Source organism: Heterodontus francisci, chromosome 26, assembly GCF_036365525.1.
Source record: "Heterodontus francisci isolate sHetFra1 chromosome 26, sHetFra1.hap1, whole genome shotgun sequence".
Taxonomy (NCBI): Eukaryota; Metazoa; Chordata; class Chondrichthyes; order Heterodontiformes; family Heterodontidae; genus Heterodontus; species Heterodontus francisci.
The window spans coordinates 60289658-60306501 of NC_090396.1; the positions used below are offsets into that span (position 1 = coordinate 60289658).

Consider the following 16844-nt stretch of genomic DNA (forward strand, 5'->3'; position numbering starts at 1 on the left):
AGTATCTTACCTTGCCAATACTAATTCACATATTTTCTCAGGGCCTTCAGGCCCTGATGAACTTCACAGGTGATGAATCCTCAGAGGAGCTGACTCTATCTGATGGTTCATCATCTCAGGACACACTCCTACAGTACACCAGCACAGTTATTCACAATTCAGTGGGTTCAGTTAGACAGTTGGGTTTTCACCTGGTGATTCACAATTTACAAGTGAGCAAGAACAGACAGTGGTGGCAGCAACTGCTGTGGAGAGTCTGCATTGTAGGTCTTAGTCCTCTCTTAGCTCTGCTTAACTGGATACAGATGGTATACCCGAGGGATACAGGATAATCATTGAGGGGCAGCAGAAAATCTGCTATGCATTGACAGGCTTCCATGATTGAGAGAGAATGGAGGTGAGCATCTCAAGCATGAATGGGTTGATGATGGATAACTCCATTGAACATAAATTGCAGTAATCAAATGGGTGTATTCAAGTCTTGACCACGCTTATGCAGAATTTGGATGCCAACATGCCTGGCACCTTAAATAGGATAAAGGACGTCTTAGCCATGACATTACACTGCATTACTGATCTACACTAAACTGCTCTCCAGCAGAGTGGTGGGAGTGAGTGTTACTGGCCCGTGAGACAGGTAATGGTGAAAGGAGACATAGAAGTGGGGACTCCAATCAATGTGCTCCTACTTCTCACCCCACCCCTCAGTCACAGGAGGAGGAAAGGAGGAGGCAGCGGGCACATCCGCAGTCCTGTGCCAAGGTGGAGTCGAACTGCTCCATACTCTTTGATAACAGCCTCTCTGGCAGGCCTGCCAATACACCAAGCATTTCTATGTGCATGTCCATCAGTCTTTTCCTGTTTGCCACCCATTTGAAGTCCTTATCTGAGTCCTCTGCAGCAGACTCTGACCTCACCCTCTGGTGAGTTGGCACACATGCTATCCTTTCTCCAGGTCTGGCTGCACGCCATGTGCCCGGTGGCTCGCTATGTGCTGATCCCGTCTTTGTACTGCCCTCTAAAGTATGCGCAGTTCCAATATCTGATTTTTTTAGATGCATCACAGCTATTGTAAACATGCGTCGACATCACTCATTCAGCACTGGCTTTGGCACATCAACGATGCCAATCGTGAACTTTGTGCAAACTCACTTAGTGTATGGCACCAAGGCTGCACATGGAATCCAGTGCATGCTTTGTTTGCCCTCTGTTTTAAAAATATGGAGCCAGGGTAACTAACAAAGGAGCAACTTCACCAAGATCACTTATCCTCGTCGACCTGACCTGCGTTTGCAACACTGTACCCAGTTCCATGAGTGACCCCATGGTTCAAGACCTCCTCTACTACCTCCATCCAGGCAGGAGGGTCTTCGCACTCCGTCTGCAGGGAAGAGGACATCCCGCCTTTTCCTGACGGCCTGGAGAAGAACCAACAGAAGAACCGTGGAGCAGGACACTGCCTGCTGGCTGACATATTCTTCTGTGTGGCTCCAGAAGTAAAATACGTGATGTGAAGTTGGTGCTGGATTACAAAAATTAAGGGAGCAAAAACATTCAAGCTTGATTTCAGGCTCCTACTCAGAGACTTACATGACAGGAAGCCTTCTGATCCTTGTAGCTGCAAGCACAGAATGCTTTATAGCCTTGGCGATCAAGGTGCTTGGCCCATTGACAGCAGGTTCCACCAATGAAAGGCCGTCCCCGCTGCCGAATCCCACGTGTTCCCTGTGCCCATCGCTACATACTTCATTTACATATTAACTCGCTTCGGAAACGGGAAACCTGGCAGAAGGGGAAGTTACGCCAACTTCCGGTTCCGCCGTCGGAAACACCACTGGTCTCATGAAATCCTGGCCAACATTTCTAGTCAATGTATATTCTCTGACATTCTTCCTACTATTGTAGTATGAAAAGTTTTTTTTTACTTTTCTATTTTGCTTTGCTGTTTTCTAAGTCTTTCTTTGCCTCTCTGATCAAATTTTAAACTTCTTTTTCTGGGATCTTCCATCTATCCCAGTGAGTCCTTCTTTTTCCAGCAAGGTTTGCAGAGATAATTTTTCCTCTTTAATTTACTTTTAATTTGTTAAAACTTTTAGTGACATATTTGTTTAGTCTGAACTTCTGATCATATATACAGTCTTGCAGCCCAAGCATTATTTTTTTCAAGATGTTCCATTTATGCAGCTGCTGCTTCCTAAAATGACATTTGAAATTGCTGTTGGCTGCAAAGGTGGAAAATCAACTGCTTCTGCTGCATAATGTTGTGATGAGCTGGGTGTCTGCCAATTCGTAAGGGGTAGTGAGAATAGCTCCCTTTCTGGAGAGTGTTTTGGAGGTCATAGTAAGGGAAGGAGGTGAATCATTTATGGATAGAATGAGAACTAAACAAACTAAACAACAAACTTTCAACAAACTAAAGTCAGGGCTACCTGGGAGTATGTGACTGAGCATATGCATGTTTCTCCAATCAAGAAGCCACCCTCCCAGATGGGAAAGAAATTGAACTCCTTAAATAATTTTGTTAAATTAACAAGTGCTCTGCTTATCACTTAGGAATCTGCTCAAATTACATTCGAGCAACACCGCTCATGCACAGACTCTTACTTTCACTCAGCTGCATGCTCACATGTTATTTTTCTTTATATTCACAAACTGCTTTATTCTTTCTAACAAGTGCCCTGGAACGTTTTATTATGTTATAGGCACTATATAAATACAAGTTGTTGTTACACTCACACAAAACAACAACAACTTGCATTTAGTTAGTGTCTTTAATGTAGGAACATATCCCAGGGTGCTTCACAATAATGTAATCAGGCAAAAATTTATAATGAGCAAAAGGCAAAGAAATTAGGAGGAATGACTAAAGGCTTGGTCAAAGATTTGTTTTAAGAAATGTCTTTGGAGGGGAGAGAGAAGCAGATAGGTTTAATGAAGGCATTCCAGAGCTTAGGACGTAGAATTCCCCAAGCTCTGGAATTCCCTCCTTAAATCCCAGAGAGAAATTCCATAAACTGAAGGTTGACAGTCAGTGGTGGGGTGAAGGAAATGTATCAGAGTTAGAGGAGGGTTGTAGGCCTGAAGGAGGTTACAAAGATAAGGAGGAATTAGGCCGTTAAGGGACCTGAACATGAGGATTAGAATTTTAAATTGGGGTCGTAACGCTCCTGGACCCAGTGTAGGCCATTGACCGTGAGGATAATAGGTAAACAGGACTTTGTGAGGGTTCAATTAGAGACAGTAGAACTTTGGATAAGCCAAAGTTTGAGAGTGGAGGATAACTGGCTGACTAGGAGAACATTTTATTTGTCGAAACTGAAGGTGACAAAGATGTGTTGAGAGTTATGTCAGAAAATGGGATGAGGCATGTGCGGAGAAGAGTGAGGTGATGGAAGTTGATGTAGGCTATCGTTGTGATGGGGTGGATATGGTGTCATTGGGTGATCAAAAGTTTAGTAGGAATGAGGTCAAGACGCAAGAGGTGAGTCTTATCGACAAGTTGAGCCTGGAGATGCCATGAAGAGAGATAGGATAAAAACTAGGAGACAAGGAAGATGCAAGATTAGGGCTAGGAGACACTGTGCCTTGTGAGAAATTTGGATTGGAGTGCAAGAGAAGGTGGGGATGTGGCAGTGGCAGCTGAATGGATGGTATCAAGTTTAGTGACAAAAGAAGCTTTTGAGCTCATCACACCTATTGGAGGAGAAAACAAAAAGACTTGCATTTAATAGAGGACCTTTAATGACCACCAGACGTCCCTAAGTGCTTTACAGCTAAGGAAGTATTTTTGATGTGTAGTTACTGTTGTAATGTAGGAAGCACAGCAGCCAGTTTGCACACAGTAAACTCCCACAAACAGCAGTATGACAATGACCAGATAATCTGTTTTTTGTTATATTGATTGAGGGATAAATATTGGCCAGGACACCAGGGATAACTCCCCTTCTCTTTGAAATAGTGCAAAGGGATCTTTTATGATTGCCTGAGAGGGCAAATGGGACCTCGGCTTAACGTCTCATCTGAAAGACACCACCTCTAACAGCGCAGCACTCCCTCAGAGTTGCACGAGAGGATCAGCCTAGATTACTGTCCTCAACTCCTGGAATGGGACTTGAACCCACAACCTTCTGACTCAGAATAGGAACGCTACCAACTGAGCCAAGACTGACCCTTGAAAGGGAAGGTGGAAGACACAGGAGAAGAGTTTGAAGGAGACAGCTGGTTGTAGGGAAAAGAAGCCTGGATTATCTTTGCATTCTAGGATGATGCTGGAATAATGAGTGTTTTGGCAGAGGAGATCTGTCTTTTGCATGCTTTATATGGTCCAGCCAGCTCTGAGACAGATGGCTAAATCAGTTGTACACCAGATACTTTCAAATCTACACCCCATGGACTTGAGGGAGGAAAGATAGAAGCCATATCAGGGGAATGACTAGAGTGGCAGAGTAATGGTTTTACTGGGGACAAGGACATCAAAGATGAAAATGAGGGAGTTGTTGAGCAGGTAGAAGCAATGTGGTGAATCGAGAGCCAAGGAGTTTGAAAGTGTAGTTGAGTCCTTTGATGAAATAATGGAGAGGGCTGATGAAACTAGTGCAGTTCATTATGTATATGGAATTTCAAAAGGAATTTGACAGAGTGTCAGATTTTTCAGCAAAATTAAAAACATGGGATTAAAGTGGCAGCGGTAGCGTAGATAGAAAATTGCCTAAGAGTTAGAAGATACAAAGGATTGAATGGTTGTTTTTCAGACTGGAGGGAAGTATATAGCGTCCCTCTGGGTTTAGTTCTAGGGCCACTGCTCCTTTTGATATATATTAATGACCCAGACTTTGATTATAGAGGGCATAATTTCAAAGTCTGCAGATAATGCAATATTTGGAAATATAGTGAAGAGGATAGTAGCAGGCTTAAGAAGTCCATAGACAGACTGAAATGAACAGACATATGGCAAATTAAATTTAATGCAGAGAAGCTTGAAATTATACATTTTGGAAGGAAGGATGAGGTGAGGCAATGTAAACTAAACAGTATTATTTTAAAGGGGATGCAGTAACATAGAGTCCTGGAACTTAAACTACACAAACCTTTGAAGGTGGCTGGGCAAATTGATAAAGCTGTTAAAAATTAATTTTGGATTGTTTACTTTATAAATAGAGGCTAGAAGTACAAGATCAAGGAAGTTATGCTAAATCTTTATAAATTGCTGGTTAGGCTTCAACTGGATATTTACTGGGAACGGGTGAAAACATCCGGTGAATGGATTGAGGCTGGGGATGTGGAAGTCCTACCAAATCTAATAGGGAGATCTCATTATAATTTTTTCTTCTGTGCCCTGCCTGCTAGCTAGCCAAATTTAAAGGCTAGCTGGCTGGCTGCCGGGCGGGAAAGCTAGCAGTAGGAAGCTGTAGCTGGGATGCTTGGGAGGGAGAAAAGCCAGAGTTCGAGGCTTGCAGGGTGGGGCTGGTAGGGGGAGGGAAAGAGAGAAGCCATCACGACGGGGGGTGGGGGGGGTTGGATCTGGATGGATATTGGGACTTCGAGTGGGCAGAGGTCTCTGATTGCGGCAGGGGGCGAGAGGGAGCTCGGGATCGACCGAGTCGAGTCTGAAGGCTTCTTTAAGGGGCTGAGGGGAACAATGCTACTCCTCCTGGTCCACAAAAAGCACTTACCTTCTTGAGCCGGCAGGTCCACCTCTGTTCAACTGCTGGGTTTAAATGTAGAACATAATCGGGCTTCCAATTGCACTGTGGGAGCTTGATTTAAATATGTTAATGAAATAGCCCCCTGTCCATGAAACCTGTCAGAATCAAAATAGCAGGCGGCGGGTTGAGATTGCATTCCCTGTTTATTTTATTTTTAAGGCCCCCCCCACCTATTCCTGCCTGTTGTTGGGATGCAGTGGGGCTGTCCTTCCACCTCTACAAACTTGAGCTCATCCAAAACTCTGCTGCCCGCATCCTAATTTACACCTAGTCCTGCTGACCTCCTGGTCTGCTACCACCTTGATTTTAAAATTCTCATCCTCGTTTTCAAATCTCTGCATGGCCTCTCCCTATTTATGTAACCTCTTCCAGCCCTGCAATCTTTTGAGATCTCTTTGGCCTTCCAATTCTGGCCTCTTGCGCTTCCTCAAATTTTCATCATACCACCACTGGAGACATACATTCAGCTGCCTAGACCTTGAGCTCTGGAATTCCTCCAAGAATATTTCTGCCTCTCTACCTTTTAATATATTACTTAAAGCCTACCCCTTAGATCAAGCTTTTGGTCACCTGTCCTAATATTTCTTTGTGGTTGGTGTCAAATTTTGTTTCTTAACACTCATGTGAAGCACCTTTGGGCATGTTACTACACTTAAAGGCACTATATAAATGCAAGTTGTTGAGGTTAACCTCAGACCCTCAGTAGATATAATGTTCTTCGAACATCTTTCTTTTCAGGCAAATACTCATGGATTCTGGGTCTCACGACACCTTAGCCATAGTCGTTTCAAATTCTTCTCGGAAAGTTGTACATCCTCACCCACTTCACGTTCCTGCAGCTCCCTAATGCTCTCTGAGGTCTGGCTTTGAAAACAAACAGTTACTGGAAGGCACCTGTTTTCAAATAATTACCCAGCAGGAGTTGTTTTTGACTTAGGGAAGATGTTTACGGAGAAGTGACAGGTCACGATTTATAGAGGTCAGGAGGCTTGTCTCTTGTGACATTGTTTATGGTTTCACTTTGGACCATGAGTTGGGATATGGACAATGGTTTGAAAAGACAGTTGGAGAAAACTTGCCAAGAAGAATAAACCACACCAATTCTGTCTGTTCCAGCAGTTTGGAAAAAGCCTGCCAGTTTTCCATCTCTACAGGAGCTGAAAAACAAGTGTAAGAATCAGATTGAAACTGTGGCTGCATTCCTCCTGTAAGGCCTGTGTCTGAAACCTCTGTTGCTGCATTTAGAACATAGAACATTACAGCGCAGTACAGGCCCTTCAGCCCTCGATGTTGCGCCGACCATCTGACCTACACTATTCCATTTTCATCCATATGTCTATCCAATGACCACTTAAATGCCCTTAAAGTTGGCGAGTCTACTACTGTTGCAGGCAGGGCGTTCCACGCCCCTACTACTCTCTGTGTAAAGAAACTACCTCTGACATCTGTCCTATATCTATCACCCCTCAACTTAAAGCTATGTCCCCTCGTGTTTGCCATCACCATCCGAGGAAAAAGGCTATCACTATCCACCCTGTCCAACCCTCTGATTATCTTATATGTCTCTATTAAGTCACCTCTTCTCCTCCTTCTCTCTAACGAAAACAACCTCAAGTCCCTCAGCCTTTCTTCGTAAGACCTTCCCTCCATACTAGGCAACATCCTAGTAAATCTCCTCTGCACCTTTTCCAAAGCTTCCACATCCTTCCTATAATGCGGTGACCAGAACTGCACGCAATACTCCAGGTGCGGCCGCACCAGAGTTCTGTACAGCTGCAGCATGACCTCGTGGCTCCTAAACTCGATCCCCCTACTAATAAAAGCTAACACACCATATGCCTTCTTAACAGCTCTATTAACCTGGGTGGCAACTTTCAGGGATTTATGTACCTGGACACCAAGATCTCTCTGCTCATCTACACTACCAAGAATCTTCCCATTAGCCCAGTATTCTGCAATCCTGTTACTCCTTCCGAAGTGAATCACCTCACACTTTTTCGCATTAAACTCCATTTGCCATCTCTCAGCCCAGCTCTGCAGCCTATCTATGTCCCTCTGTAACCTACAACATCCTTCGACACTATCCACAACTCCACCGACCTTCGTGTCATCCGCAAATTTACTAACCCACCCTTCTACACCCTCATCCAGGTCATTTATAAAAATGACAAATTTCCTGGAAGGCTTACCCAAACTGAGCTTCAACGTTGTCTGAAAAGAACTATTCTAGGGAGGTCCCACTGACAGCCGTCTATACGCATTTGGGACGCCAAACCAAAACAAAGGACATCTTTCCATATCTTTCTTCTTCCAAGAATTAGCAAGTATTTAGCCTAAGTGTTTTTTTTTGTAATCGAGCTCTGAAATACAAATCCCTTTATTTTTCCAGTTAACCGGGTGTGTATGTGTGTGTGTGTCTCTAAGGTAAAAAGGGAACTTTAATATTTAATATTTCAATGTGTGTGTTTACGCTTTACTTCATTACTAGTTAAGAGTTGTTAATAATAAACTGATAATGCTGTTGTTTATTAAAGAAACCTGTTTAGTGTTTTATATTCTGGGAAAAATAGAGTATATGATTGACCGTATTGGTAAGTGGGAAAATTTAAATATATGTTGTGATCTGTGGAGAAGTGGAACTAGAATAAACAGTGTACCCCTCCCGCCTCGGTCGTAACAATATAACGAGTTTTAGGGCTGTGCATGTTATTGCTGCTAGGGGAGTTTGGTAGCCATAGTGCAAAAGCTGAGTTAGAGCCCAGCTTAACCAGAGTTTATTGTGAAGTGTTGCTTTGAGTGTGTGCAAACTGTGCTAGTGCCCAGGGTGAGGAAGGATGTAAAGGAAGAGTGTCTTCTGTGTTACCTTGGATGTCTTTCTGAATTCTTTGAACTTCTTTCAGTACCACTTTGGAGTCCTGGAGGTGAGGGAGTTGGAACTAAGTGCCACTTCCGTCTAGATGACACCAATGATATTCCTAAGAAGCTTGTTAGCTTGCACACCCAGGAGTCTGTGCTTTCTGCTCTCCCTCTCTTCCAGGAGGCTTGGAGATCTGTGTCTGTAATGTTCTGGATTCCTTTCCTTTTGCTTGGTGCCATGCTCTTCTGGTTTGTTTGGCTGTTTTGTGCTGTTGCTTCTCTGTAGTCATAATGCATGAAAACTGATGGAAAAAATGAACAGCACAGTCTGAGCTTTGGAAATGAAATGGATGACTGTTCCTTCCTATCCTGTTATCCTCTAGACTGCTGCTACTGAAGTGTGCAGACTGAACTGTCTTTTTAAAGGCTGAACTCCAGTTTCTATCTACTTAATTTAATTAAACTAATTTTCACAGGATTTACACCAATGACTATACTTCTGGGTATACAAATGAGCTGACCAAGTGAATGAACTTAAGTTCATTGTCTATGCTTTCAACTTCCTCCACAATCTTCCCTCACTTCTTTCAGCCATATATCCCCTGCTCATGTACTTTTCTCCTCCAACAATGACATACTTCTTGTTCTCGGCTCAGTCATTCATGATCGCTTCTTCAGTGACTATGTATCCAACCATGCAACTATATTTCCAAGCATCTCCCTTTTTCTTAAGGAAGTTTTCTTCTATTGTGTTTTTTCCCCTGCACTATTCTTCTTTCACCTACCCTTCCTAGCAGGTGTCTACTGTTTGTTTACTATTAAATACTTTGAGATTCTGTTCAAATTAGAAATAAAAATTGTTCTAGTCTTTCCAAATATTAAAATATCTTTCCTGATTCTTTTATAGGCTCAGAAGAAAATTCTTGCCATGACAGTTGAATTGCAAGCACTAACACAGTCAGCTGCTCTGTTTGAAGTTTCGGTTCCTGATTGCAAACAGTTGAAAGCCTGCCGCAAAGAAATAGTGTTATTGAAAGAACTGTGGGATATGGCTATCCTTGTAAGTTTTGCACATTATTTGTCTTCAGGTTTATAATTTTAATCATGATGAAATGGGGTGGACTGATCATTATTAATTGTGGTTTCTTCAGAATGAGGTAGATGTAAATGCAGATTTTAAAAGTACGTACTTGGAGGGATTTTAACTGAGTGTTTTTTGGATAAGTGATGGTCAGGGCAAGCATCAAATGTATGCATAGTGCCAGTCTCTGTGCTAGTGCTTGCTACGGTAAGGTTAAGTGATACAGGGCCACCTTGGCTGATGCTTTCTGTCAGCAACACATTCACTGGGCACACCACATTTTGTTGACATGAGATGAGAGGGACAAGGATTAATGTTTAGTGTGAAGGATGAGCAGAAAAAGACGAGTGGCTGCTGAAAGCAGCTGCACTTTGCCATGCAAAGTGTTTGAATGTAAGATTTCAGTGAGAAGCACCAGAAAGATAGCCAAGGACCCTGTAGGATATACCCTGTAGTTTGGCCACTCACAACAACCCTGATGTGACCCATCCCAATGATGTGCATTACTACCTCCTCAATTGGAGTGAGGACTTGAATAGATGCTCTTCCTCCTCTTGCCCGCTCCTACTCGCTACCAATTTTCACCACCTTGTGAGATAGTTTGAGGATGTGCACAATAATGTTGAATATTGATGCTGGCATGTGAAGGATGGCAGAGCTGTGAGGAGGTGAAGGCAGGACTATTGAGGAAAGTAGGAAATGCAAAGGGTGGTATTTGGAGCAGAAGCAAGTAGAGTGAAGTGTACCAAAATGAATGAAGGAGAGTGCTGGTAATCGGGGAAGGGAAGGGTGGTGAATACTGGGACTTAAAGTAGTGCAGATTATGCAGTGAGTGGTGTGAGATTGGAGTTAAGTGTCTTACCTTAGCAATCTTAGGTCATTAAAATTCTTCCTACATTGGAGTCAGGTCCCTGAAGTGATTCTCCCAGCACTGATACCATCTGTCACCTATGCCCACTGCCATTTGGTGGACAGAGGATATCACTCCTCCCTCAGACCTCCTCCACCAGGACCTCCATTGCAGTATCAGAAAAGTGCAGGACTCTTGAGCCATTTGTTTGTCCTGTTATTTCCTGAGTTGCCTTCTTATTGTCTGCAGCCATAGTGGGCCTCCTCTTTAAGAGGTGTAGACTACTTTTAAATATCATCAGGAAAAACTTAAAATTGATTAGGCCATTCACCATCAGAACTAGCACTGACAGTCCACCATTTAATTATAGTGACTGATTTTGTGTTCTTCTTTCACACGTGGTTACGTGCATGCTGCTAGCGTTGTGTGATCTCTCGGCTCAAAAACAGGCCCACATGAATTTCTACCCTATTATTTCCAAATAAAAAATATATAGTGCAGAGATTTTTGTAATCTGAAAGAAGATAAATCTCTGATCTATCACAGTCACTGTGCTTCATATTTTCACAGCAATTTTTCCAAGTGATTGGCTAGCAGCATTTTATCTTGAAAATGCAAACTAAGGAAAGGCATGTGTATATGCCAGATTAAGTATAATCATCTATTACACAGACATATGGGGAGATTTGCCTCTTCATTGCACTCAGAGAATGTTCAATTGCTAAGAATAGCGAAGTAATAGCAGAGACCCATTGGCCCTGATATTTATGAGGAGGTGGAGAGGGTGTGGGTGACACTGAAAAATGGCCAAAGAATGCGGCTAGGCCAGGGATGTTAGGGTCCTAACGATCTTACCAGCAGGATCTCATTAACATTTAGCTGGTCTCCTTCAAACGGTCATAGGCCAGCCTAGCTAGCAGGCGACAAATAATATCCGCAACAGGAGGCTGTTACTAGGGACCCTTGGTGATGGTTCCTGACATTCAGGAGGCAATAGAGACCCAGGGCTGAATTCTATGGGCCCCCTAGCGATGGGAACGGGTGGGGGGGGGGGGGGTGGGGGGCTATAAAATTGCAACGACTTCCAATTTGGTCTGGGTACTTGAGGTTTCCTGCCTCACCCCGTTGTCAGAGCCTGCCTGAATGGCCCGGTTGACGCGGACCCAGACCCCATTCACCTCTCCCAGGGTCTCTGACATCATCGGTACTGCAGGACTTCTGCAGTACCGGCAGTGATCACTGCTCCCAGTGCCACTGCCGGTACTGCAGAGCTGCTGGCCTTTTGATTGGCTGGTACATCTTAGGGGCAGGAGCTTGTCCCTTAAAGGGATGGCATTCCCAGTGGCAGGCAGTTAAGTGCCTGCCTGCCATGAAATTGCAACAGGGATCCATCGGAGAGCCAAGGCAGGGTCTCCCGCTACCTTCCAGCCCACTGCTGGGACTCCAGTCACTGGAATAAAATTCAGCCCCCACAATCGGGAAGTTGGGAGTTGGCAAATTGTATTGGGGGGTGGTTGGTGATCAGAGCTGGGGCGGGGAACAACGTTGGCAATCAAGACGGCTGGATAAGTCAGCACAGGCCTGGGAGGGAAGATGCTGGCAAACAGGACTGTGGGAATCTGAAGGCTTCCTTGTGAGGTCTGTGAGGAGCACTGCTGCATCTTGCCCACAGGAGTGCTGACAGAAGCATTTAACTTGGGGAACCGGCAGCTCCGAATTCCCTTTTATTGCATATTTCCTGTTGCTATGGAAACCTGTGCAGCACCAAAATTTCAAGTCATGCTGTCAGTTGCACTGTGGGAGCCCTTACGTTAATTAAGCATCCCGCCACTCCATGCACTCTGACATCCTGATGTCCACAGCTGTAGAAAAGGTACAGGAAGTGCGTGCAGCAAGTCGGGGTCTCAAGTTGGGCATATTTCACTTTTTAATCACCCACCCCATTGCTGTCTGTGCAACCTTGCTGTGCGCAAATGTGTTTCCAATATTACAACAATGACTAAACTTTAACAGTACTTCAATTGCTGAGAACATGCAAAATGTTATATAAATGCAAGTCTTTCTCTTCAGAGGGTCTATGGGAGATCCCAGTGGCAACCCTAGGTAAAAGGCAGACATGTACAGACACCTCCCTACTCAAACAATCCTCAGACTCTGGACTGAAGGCCTGCCGCTCTGCTCCCCAATTGCATTGCAAGTCCTTGGCAGGAGTTGGTCCTGCCCCACATAAATGATCTGAGACAAGAAAATCTTTGGCATTCCTCCCATCATAATACCAATTTGCTTCTCTTATGCTTTACCTGTTGGCCAGTCAGCTGGGGCTAGATACTGATTTCTCTTATGATGTTTACTGATTTTCCGTGCTGAGATGAAATTCGAAGGTTGTTAAGCCATTGTTTTGTATTTCTGAATGCTGGATATTATTTCAACTGATTGAAAACAAAGAATAATAATACATGAATCTTGTCTGCAAGAAAATCAGTAGGCCATCCAATTCTAGAATATGAGGGACCCAGAACTTGGAATTATCTATTGGCTTCAAGTTGTAGGACCTTAGTTAAATGTCTCCTCTATTTTAAACTACTTTAATATACCTTCTTCTTGAGTGTGGAGATTGATGCAATGGGGAAGAACAGTACATTACTTAGTGTGGATAGAGTTTTCATATTGTGACTGAAGACCAGTCTCCACATATTAAGCCCTGCATGGCAACTTTACTTTCTTTGATCAAGAAAGGGCTATGTTCACTATATTTTATATTGAATATTGAAGGGTACATGACATTTAGGAAGGACAGGAAGCTAGGAAAATGTGGATGGGTGGCTCTGTTAATTAATGATGGTCTTAGCACAATAGAGAGGGATGACCTAAGTTTAGGAAATCAGGATGTAGAAGCGGTTTGGGTCAAGATGAGAAATAATAAAGGCAAGAAGTCACTTGTGGGAATTGTGTACAGACCCCCTAACAGTAACCACATGGTAGGACGGGGTATAAAGAACGAAATAATGGGAACTTGTCAGAAAGGCATGGCGATAATCATGGGGGAATTTTAATCAACATATAGACTGGAAAAATCAGATGGGCAAAGGTAGCCTTTGAGAAGTTCATAGAATGTTTTCAAGATAGTTTCTTGGAATTGCACGTTCTGCAGCCAAGCAGAGAGCAGGCTGTACTAGACCTGGTATTGTGCAACAAGATAGGATTAATTAATGACTTCATAGTGAAGGTGTCCCTCGGCACTGCGATCATAATATGATTTACATTCAGTTTGAGGGAGAGAAGAGTGGATCTAAGAATAGTGTTTTAAACTTAAATAAGGGCAATTATGAAAGCAGAGCTAGCTAAAGTGAACTGGCAAATTAGGTTAAGAGATTAAACAATAGAGATGCAGTGGAAGACATTTAAGGGGATATTTCAGAATACACAGAATAGATACATTCCAAAGAGAAAGAAAATTGCAAGGGGAGGACCCACCATCCGTGGTTAAATAAAAAAGTTAAAGATAGTATCAATTTTAAAGAAAAAGCATATATTTGCACAAAGGTGGGTGGCAGGTCAGAAGACTGGACAGAATATAAAAAAACAGCAAAGATTAATAAGGAGAGAAAGCTAGCTAGAAATATAAAAACAGATAGTAAGAGTTTCTATAGATAGTTATAAAAAAGTTAACAAAATGGTCCTATAGAAAGTGAGTCTGGGGAATTAATAATGGAAAATAAGGAGATGGCAGATGAATTGAACAGGTATTTTGCCACAGTTTTCACTATAGAAGATACAAGTAACATCCCAGAAATAGCTGTAAATCAAGAAATGGAAGGGAGGGAAGAACTCAAAATTACACTCACCAGGGAAGTGGTACTGAGCAAATTGCTGGAGCTGTGGGCTGACAAGTCCCCGGGTCCTGATCATAGAGTCATAGAGTTAGACAGCACAGAAACAGGCCCTTCGGCCCATCATGTCCGTGCTGGCCATCAAGCACCTATCTATTCTAATCCCATTTTCCAGCACTTGGCCTGTAGCTATGGCATTTCAAATGTTCCTAAATGTTGTGAGGGTTCCTGTCTCTACCACCCCTTCAGGCAGTGTGATCCAGATTCCAACCACCCTCTGAGTGAAAAACATTTTCCTCCAATCCCCTCTAAACCTCCTGCCCCTTACCTTAAAGCTATGCCCCCTGGTTATTGATACCTCCACTAAGGGAAAAAGTTTCTTCCTATCTACCCTATCTATGCCCCTCATAATTTTGTATATCTCAATCAGGTCCCCCCTCAGCCTTCTCTGCTCTAAGGAAAACAACCCTAGCCTATCCAGTCTCTCTTTATAGCTGAAATGCTCCAGCCCAGGCAACATCCTGGTGAATCTCCTCTGCAGCCTCTCCAGTGCAATCACATCCTTCCTATATGGACATCCTGATGGACCTCATCCTAGGGTCTTAAAAGAAGTGGCTAATGAGATAGTTGATGCATTGGTTTTAATTTTCCAAAATTCCCTAGATTTGGGGAAGGTTTCATTAGATTGGAAAATAGCAAATGTAACTCCTTTATTCAAAAAGGGAGGGATGCAGACACCAGGAAACTACAGGCCAGTTAGCTTAACATCTGTCACAGGGAAAATGCTGGAAGCTATTATTAAAGACGTTAAAGCAGGGTACTTAGAAAAATTCTAGGTAATCAAGCAAAGTCAACATGGTTTTATGAAAGGGAAATCATGTTTAACCAATTTATTGGAGTTCTTTGACGAAGTAACATGTGCTATGGATAAAGGGATTTACTGTACTTAGAGTCCAGAATGCATTTGATTAGGTGCCACATCAAAGGTTATTGTGGAAAATAAAAGCTCATGGTGTAGGAGGTAACATATTGACATAGATAGAAGATTGGCTAGCTAACAGGAAATGGAGAGTAGGCATAAATGGGTCATTTTCTGGTTGGCAAGATGTAATGAGTGGTGTGCTGCAGGAATCAGTGCTGGGACCCCAACATTTTACAATTTATGTAAATGACTTGGATGAAGGGACTGAAGGTATGGTTGCTAAATTTGCTGATGACACAAAGATAGGTAGGAAAGTAAGTTGTGACGAGGACATAAGGAGGCTACAAAGGGATATAGATAGATTAAGTGAGTGGGCAAAGATCTGGAAAATTGAGGATAATGTGAGAAAATGTGAAATGGTCCATTTTAGCAGAATGGACAAGCCCTAACTTCTTCTGGTGACATTAGTCCCTCTGAGAGAGAGAATTTCTCCTCATCTCTGTCTTAAATGGGCGACCCCTTATTTTTAAACAGTGACCCCTAGTTCTAGACTCTCCCACAAGAGGAAACATCCTTTCCACATCCACCCTGTCAAGACCCCTCAGGATTGTATATGCTTCAATCAAGTCACCTATTACACGTCTAAACTCCAATAGATGCAAGTCTAGTCCGTCCAACCTTTCCTGATAAAACAATCCTCCCATTCTAGATATTAGTCTAATAAACCTTCTCTGTACTGCCTCCAACGCATTTACATCCTTCCTTAAATAAGGAGACCAATACTGTACACAATACTCCAGATGTGGTCTCACCAATGCGTTGTATAGCTGAAGCATAACCACCCTACTTTTGTATTCAATTCCCCTCGCAATAAATGATAACCTTCTATTAGTTTTCCTAATTACTTGCTGTACCTTTTGTAATTCATGTACTAGGACACCCAGATCCCTCTGCATCTCAGAACTCTGCAATCTCTCACCATTTAGATAATATGCTTTTTTAAACTCACCAGAAGAAGTTAGGGCTTGTCCACTCTGTGTAAGTACCTTTTTAACAGTGTGGTAAACTAACTGAAAACAACTTTTATAAGTGTGAAGTCTCATTCCTTAAGATTTTAGATATTGTTCGAGAATTTAAAATATATATCTTGTTTTAAACAACTTTTCCTTTCTGTCTCTTTTATCTTTCTGGTCAAATGGGCAGACACATGGCTGATGAAATTCAATGCAGAGAAGTGACAAATTCTGGTAGGGAGTTTGAAGAGAGGCAATATGAGCTAAGTGATACAATTTCAAAGGGGATACTGCAAAAAAGAGACCTCTGGGTGTACGTATACAAATCTTTGAAGGTGGAAGGACAGGTTGAGATGGCTGTTAAATAAGTATTTCTGTTTCTTGGCTTTATTAATTGAGTACAAAAGCGAATAAGTTACGCTGAATCTTGCTAAAACACCGGTTAGGGCTCAGATGGAGAATTGTATTCTATTGCGCATCACACTTTAGAAGGAATGTCAAGGCCTTGGAAAAGGGGCAGAGGAGATTTACTAGGACGATACCAGGGATGAGGGACTTCAGTTATATGAAAAGACTACAGAATCTGG

At 42.9% G+C, this 16844-nt stretch overlaps 1 protein-coding gene across 1 annotated transcript in view; it reads left to right on the plus strand.

The window, feature by feature from the left end:
• LOC137384384 (dynein axonemal heavy chain 17-like) overlaps positions 1-16844 on the plus strand; it is a 1056876-nt gene that overhangs the window by 338186 nt on the left and 701846 nt on the right. Inside the window, exon 25 of the mRNA XM_068058353.1 lies at positions 9469-9621. Within this exon, the coding sequence (XP_067914454.1) occupies positions 9469-9621 (153 nt within the window). The remainder of the gene's footprint in view (positions 1-9468; positions 9622-16844) is intronic.